Consider the following 6555-nt stretch of genomic DNA (forward strand, 5'->3'; position numbering starts at 1 on the left):
GGACCGGTTCGAAATACGAAAGAAATTTACGTTTCCCGATTACTCCGTTTACCAAGAATCATATTCTTTTATTCTTTCCAAGGATAAAGAGAAAAACAACTATTTTCGCGGCTGGTTAGTGAGAATAACTCCTTAAGGCCAGCCTACTTAAAACTCGACGTGCTCCTATTTTAAAGCGCGCCGATAGAAAATGCTCGAAGAGATCTCACCAAGGCGAGGGATCGAAATTCGTAAACATCGGAAAGAGTGTACCGAAGCGAGGATCGACGCAGTTCTACGAGGCTCGACGAGCCTCGCATCCTGCATAAAACGCAGGAGCACCATGAATACAAATCACATTTCGTCTGAAGGAAAGTTTCTCTCCCTCTATCCAGTCGAATCTGTTGTAAGGTCTATCAAAAGACGCGCTCATCTGCAAAATGCGTCTGGAAATGTCGGTCATCCAAAATGCAATGTTCTCTTTGATTTTGCAAATTCAAATGCTCGAATAACATTGACCTCAATCGATTGCTAAAATATAATGAATAATATATACATATACGTAAGTTTTGGTACAAGTAGTATCTGCTTCTTTTTGTCGTATGTAGATCAAGAAAGAATGATTGTACGTTACGCCGGAACATGAAAGCCAGAATGACTTTGTCCGTGCATACACCCTTGTCATTGGTCATTATCTTTTGCAATGCTTTCTACTTTCCACACACGCGCCTCATTAAAACGTACGTCGACCGTGAGGCAATCAGGCGAATTCAAATGCGTTAATGACCATGGCCTAGGACAATGATTTAGCCCCTAGCCATAGGCAACCAGAAGTATTTCGTTGCAATTATGTATTACATGCTGGACCGCAATTTGGTTTACCAGATTTCAGACGTAGACGGTAGAAAAGGTTTCACATCTACTCTCGAAATCTGTGCCGATGTCGCTATTTCCTCGTTTCGCTACACAGAGAAATTGCTATAGGAATAACATTGAAACAATATATTTAAAAATTTCTGTTCGCGTGTTGTTCAGTACCTCTTCCGGTAATTTGCCTTGCATATCGCATGCCGCATGTCGCATTATTGCATTACGAGGTATATAGGTGCCCTATGTCGTCGTGGAATAGTAAAAGTTACGTACGCGTAACAACGTAAAGTACAATGCAAAGAAAGTAAAATGAAAATGGAAAGTGGACGTTAAACTAATTCCAAACGGGCACCTCTTTCGCGTCGTTGCATACATAATAAATCGTCGCGTTCCTTGTAAATATCCGATGATTTCGTATAACTTCGGTTTCATCTTGCTATTATCAGAATAGTGTTTTCTTCGATCTAATGATAAACACATTCTTTTATCGTCGTTGAAAATTCTTTTCCACATTGAATACTTTGTGAAAGAATCCGGTACAATTCAACGTGTTTTGCGCACAGTGTACAACAGGTACAATGCAGTGGCGCAGGACGCAGGTGCGTTATACTTTCGAGGCCAGAAAGATGTCTGCTGCGAAAGTTGAACCGGTATGTGGTAATACCAGTTGCTAATACTTCGCGATCTATCTAATATTCTTTGGATACTGGATTTTGCTTCGAAATCGGTCCGCGTTAATTAAGTAAATATAATCGGTGCAACGTCGACCGAGGAAAACTAATAATTTCGTTCTTCTCTCTTGACTGAAATCGAATTTCCGCGCACGAAATTATGTAGCATTGTCGCCTGCGCAATGAATGAAAACATCCTTCTTGAATGCGTTCAACTTTATAAATATTATAAACCGTGCATATATTTCCTATTGCATGGATGTATATGTATGTATTCACTGAATGTTACGCATATGTCAAAATCAACCGCATCAGTATTTTTCGGTGAGATCTTGGTCTTCTTGTCACCAATTCGCTGAGGAAAATTATGAAATCAAAACTCTGCATTCATGTTCCAATTGTATTTATTTAACCGTTAGATTCTAACGTATTCGTATCCTCGCTGTCAGTTATTACATATTTCATTCGAATAAGACAGTTATTGTAAACTAACGTCATAATCACAAATAATGTCAAAACGTAACGCTGTTACGCATACACCTGCTTTATTGTCGTATTCTTCAGTGATAGCAAGCACTAGGTTAAACAATTTGTTACGAACCAACTGATACAGTGCTGTGTTCGCAATACTACGAGGCGCCAAGTTGCTGTTATCTGTCTAAATAAGTGGCTGTTTTACCTGTCAAAACAAACATGTGTTTGCGTAAGTATATAAATGACAAAACCGTATAAAAATTTATCGCTAGAGTCTCTATAATCTAATTGTGAATCACGTACTCGTATACTAATCGTATACTAATTAATAGACTACAACAATAACTGTTTTTCTTTACAGTCAGTACTAGTACACCAAATAGTTTGGAATATCGTTATTTTCCTACTACAAGGTCTCGTGTTAAGTTACGTATAAAAGCTGAACATGATGCAAGAATATGTTTACGTACTCATTTGGGTTCTGATTCTAACATGTATGAGGTATGTTACACTTTCTATGTACGTGGACGTATCAACATTCCGGTATGCCTTTCTATAAACATTTAGAATCTTATTGTTTAGATTGTTATTGGAGGATGGTCAAATACTATGTCAGCGTTAAAGAAAAATAGTAGAGAACCCGCAATCGTGGAAGTCGAAACCAAAGATATATTAAATGCTAATCACTTGTGCGATATTTGGATACAGTAAGGATTTTAAATTTTTCCATACTTTCTACAGAAAAAGAGATCAAGTGGCAAAGTTTAAGTTTACATTGATATGTGTGTAAATATTTACAGGTGGCTATGCGATGGACTGTTGAACGTGGGTCGTCAGAATGGTGAAGTCTTTATGTCGTACAAAGACCCAAATCCATTTGTTATAAATTATATAGGAGTCGGTACAGCATGGGGTGCTACAGGAGAATTTTTCATAGAAGGTGCCCCTTTTTAAACTAATTTACAAACTCATATCAGAAAATACATTTGTCTTTCTATTTTAGAATCGCAATGCACTGGTGCAGCCATCAGACAACAAGTGGTCGACACATCTAGCTTATGGATAGATTATAACGAAACCCTTGGGCTTCCACGAAATGTTACCGATGTTACGAAAAATGACTTGTATGTAGGTCGTACTCATCACAGAGATTCACTTGTACCTGGAAGCGTAAGGAATAACGTGTGTACAGTCGCGTGGGGTGGTTTTGCACACGATAAGAAAGAATTTCAAGTATTGTGCGCTGAAAATGTGAGCTGGGTACAATCATGGGATGGCACTGTTCCGTTGAACGCTCTTCCTGCTGGCGAATCGGAGGATGGTTATGCGCTGTTCATAGGGAGAGTTTTTTACAAAGGCATATATTACGTCGGGAAAATTCAGCCGAATCACCAAGTTTGTTATGTACCTATAGATGGCAGGGAAGAATCTTATACAAATTACGAAACTTTAGTTATTTGCGATATCGAAGAACATATTGGCAGATAAAAATTGCGTTCGCTGAATCTGAGAATGAGTTCTGTGTATTTAAATATTTTCCATTGTTTTTTCATGTGAAATCTAAAATATTTTTGCTGTTGTACTCAATTGTTCTGAAACCGATGTAATCAAAGAATCTTTAAAGTTCGGAAATAATACAAATACATGCAATGCATCGGAAAAGTTTTCAGATCATATTCCTATCCTTTATCCTGGTTCGCTTGAACGCGCGGCAATGTGTACAGACTTGTAAACGCACGCGCACAGGAAACTGGCTTGAAAAGCTGCGTCTACATATATTATAGTATGTGTAACATAATATAGCGTATACCGATGTTGCGTCGTTGCGTGGTGTTACGATCCGTTTATACTTCTTTACGTTCGCTCTTCCCACGTTATTGTAACCATATTAAAGTTGTCATATAATTTCTGTATGTATACATACACGCTTTAGCGTAGTTCTCTAGTACGATTAATTATCACACAAATTATATATTGTAGGTACATACGTGTATACAGGCATAGACGTATGGTTGTTTGAATGTTTATCGTAAACGGTTATCACATGCGATTCAGGTTCTGACTAACGACAACGTCGTTTTGTATACAGTCAAGACTACTTAAGCCAAAATAAAAAGAACATGTTCAATCAAAGCGGTGGATTACGTACCGGCACGGCAAATACCTCGAATCCAATGCAGGATTTTGAGGTTGTCTCACCTCCTGATGATTCTGTGTCCAGTCTCGCGTTCAGTCCCGCATCTATTCCTCAAAACTTTTTGGTAGCCGGTTCATGGGATTGCAATGTCCGTTGCTGGGAAGTCGAGCAATCTGGTAAGACGGTTCCTAAATCGATGCAATCCATGCCCGAACCAATACTCGACGTTTGTTGGAGCGACGTAAGTTCAACGTTTTTTTTCTACAAGTTTCCTAGATTTTTCTCTTTCTCATTGAAGATTCTGTACTCAATACATAATTTTATTTTGTCCGGAATAGGATGGAACTAAAGTATTCATGGCATCTTGCGATAAAACTGCTAAATGTTGGGACTTGGTATCGAATCAGTGTATACAAGTTGCTGCACACGATGCACCCATCAAAGATTGTCACTGGATCAAAGCTAGTACATATTCGTGTCTTATGACTGGTTCCTGGGATAAAACATTAAGAGTGTGTTATAATTCGTGTCATTTAGAATACGATATATGCTAGGAACATCTGTGCTTATTTTAGTTTGCTTTCAGTTTTGGGATTTGAGAAGTCCAAAACCAGCAATGACTCTCAATCTAATTGAAAGATGTTATTGCACCGACGTTGTAAGTATCAGCTTTTCATTTTCTGTTGGTGTTTGCCTTGTCGATATTAACGTCTTCTTCTATTTACTTCAGGATTATCCGATGGCGGTAGTAGGAACTGCAGGACGTGGTCTAATCGTGTATCATTTGGAAGGCACTCCGAGAGAATTCAAACCAGTAGAGTTAAATCTCAAATATCAATACAGATGTGTCGCCATTTTTAGAGATAAGAAGAAAGTTCCCACTGGTTTTGCAATAGGCAGTACGGAAGGACGCGTTGCGATACATCATATGAATTTAAGCCCAAAAGAGAATTTCACTTTCAAGTGTCATAGAGTGAACGGAACACCAAATGGTTATCAAGATATCTATGCGGTCAGCATTATGTCAAAATCATGTTTTATTACATGAAATCATAGTTTATAATAATAGTAATGATCGTAACAATAAAAATTGATTTTTCCTATTACAGGTTAACGACATTGCATTTCATCCAGTTCACGGCACTGTTGCCACCGTTGGAGCTGACGGTACTTTTGGCTTTTGGGATAAAGATTCGCGGACAAAATTGAAATCCTCGGATCCTATGGAACAGTCTATTACTAGATGTTGCTTCAATCATAATGGTCAGATATTTGCGTACGCTGTATCTTACGATTGGTCCAAGGTAGTGTTTTCTTTCTTTATTAAGACAATTATAGGTAATTTATTAAGTAAATAACGGTCAAAGATCGAAGGAAATTTATCGTCGTAGAAATGTGTGTAATTCTTGTTAATTAGAATTGATGTATATGGTATCATTGGTACTAAAGAAACATCATTGCTGTTATCATCTTCAATTAATATTGCTTTGAAAATTGTATACAACATTGAACAGAAACGAGACTAATTACAATATCATTAATGTTTACAGGGTCACGAGTATTATAATCCATCGAAGAAAAACTCCATATTCCTTAGACCGTGTTTCGAAGAACTAAAACCTAAAGCTACACCATAAAACAATAGGAGCGTTTTCTAATCTAGCTAAGAAATATGTTTAAATTCTGTGATGATGATTGAAGATACAAGTTTTTTAATAATTATACTTACAATAATATACTGTTCACACTGATAAACTATATACCTTTTTTTTCTATCATTCTGTTATACGACAAGCTTTTCAAATTTGCTATAGTAAATTGTAAATAGTTTGGTATGTATGTATACATACGTACGTACATACATATATACATTCACGCATATATATATACACATATATGCATGTGTGTGCGCGCGCGTATGTAATACAATTGTAGTTTACATTTTCTTTGTGTATCTCTTTATTATTTTGTCACGTAAGCCCATTGTACAAAGTTATATATACATGCAAGAAGAGTCTTTTTAGTTTCTTTCTTTCACAATCGTAAAAATGTAAAAAAATAATTCTTGTAAATATTCTTTTAAAATACCTCAAAATAAGGACATAAATCAAATTGTTCTTCTTGTTTTATCCATATTCTTTTTTAAATAAATATAATTCCAATTTCTTTCTTCTCGTTTGAATAGATATTTGTGAAACACGCCAACTCTCTATTAAAATAAAAAGAAAGGGAACATAGCCTGTTGTTGAGTTTAATTGTGTACTTTTCAAAAAAGAATTTAATTTCGTACCAGATCAAATAAAGAGTACTTTTAAGTATCTTTGTCAAAAAGAGACGCTATTAAGACCGACAATTTTCTTTGTTATTTAATAATGTGAAACGCGAAAGGAACTTGACACGGATTTTGATATTTTCAAACGAGTC

General features: G+C 36.5%; 2 protein-coding genes across 2 annotated transcripts; both read left to right on the forward strand.

The window, feature by feature from the left end:
* The first annotated feature begins 1560 nt into the window (after positions 1-1560).
* LOC144471422 (uncharacterized) lies at positions 1561-3486 on the forward strand. The gene is made up of 5 exons (XM_078183451.1): positions 1561-2223; positions 2356-2495; positions 2577-2701; positions 2795-2934; positions 2998-3486. The coding sequence occupies exons 1-5, from the start codon at positions 2214-2216 to the stop codon at positions 3480-3482; spliced, it is 900 nt and encodes a 299-aa protein (XP_078039577.1). The 5' UTR covers positions 1561-2213; the 3' UTR covers positions 3483-3486.
* Positions 3487-4103: 617 nt separating this feature from the next.
* Rae1 (ribonucleic acid export 1) lies at positions 4104-6149 on the forward strand. The gene is made up of 6 exons (XM_078183450.1): positions 4104-4372; positions 4470-4643; positions 4718-4789; positions 4862-5143; positions 5241-5435; positions 5682-6149. The coding sequence occupies exons 1-6, from the start codon at positions 4115-4117 to the stop codon at positions 5766-5768; spliced, it is 1068 nt and encodes a 355-aa protein (XP_078039576.1). The 5' UTR covers positions 4104-4114; the 3' UTR covers positions 5769-6149.
* Positions 6150-6555: the final 406 nt, after the last annotated feature.

The sequence above is a fragment of the Augochlora pura genome, chromosome 6, assembly GCF_028453695.1.
Source record: "Augochlora pura isolate Apur16 chromosome 6, APUR_v2.2.1, whole genome shotgun sequence".
Classification (NCBI taxonomy): domain Eukaryota; kingdom Metazoa; phylum Arthropoda; class Insecta; order Hymenoptera; family Halictidae; genus Augochlora; species Augochlora pura.

Coding starts and splice junctions, on each gene's coding strand:
- LOC144471422 (XM_078183451.1), top strand. Junction 2,702..2,794: donor TTGTGCGATATTTGGATACA/GTAAGGATTTTA, acceptor AAATATTTACAG/GTGGCTATGCGATGGACTGT. Junction 2,935..2,997: donor AGGAGAATTTTTCATAGAAG/GTGCCCCTTTTT, acceptor TTTCTATTTTAG/AATCGCAATGCACTGGTGCA.
- Rae1 (XM_078183450.1), top strand. CDS start 4,115: ATGTTCAATCAAAGCGGTGGATTACGTACCGGCACGGCAAATACCTCG. Junction 4,373..4,469: donor TCGACGTTTGTTGGAGCGAC/GTAAGTTCAACG, acceptor TGTCCGGAATAG/GATGGAACTAAAGTATTCAT. Junction 5,144..5,240: donor GTTATCAAGATATCTATGCG/GTCAGCATTATG, acceptor TTCCTATTACAG/GTTAACGACATTGCATTTCA.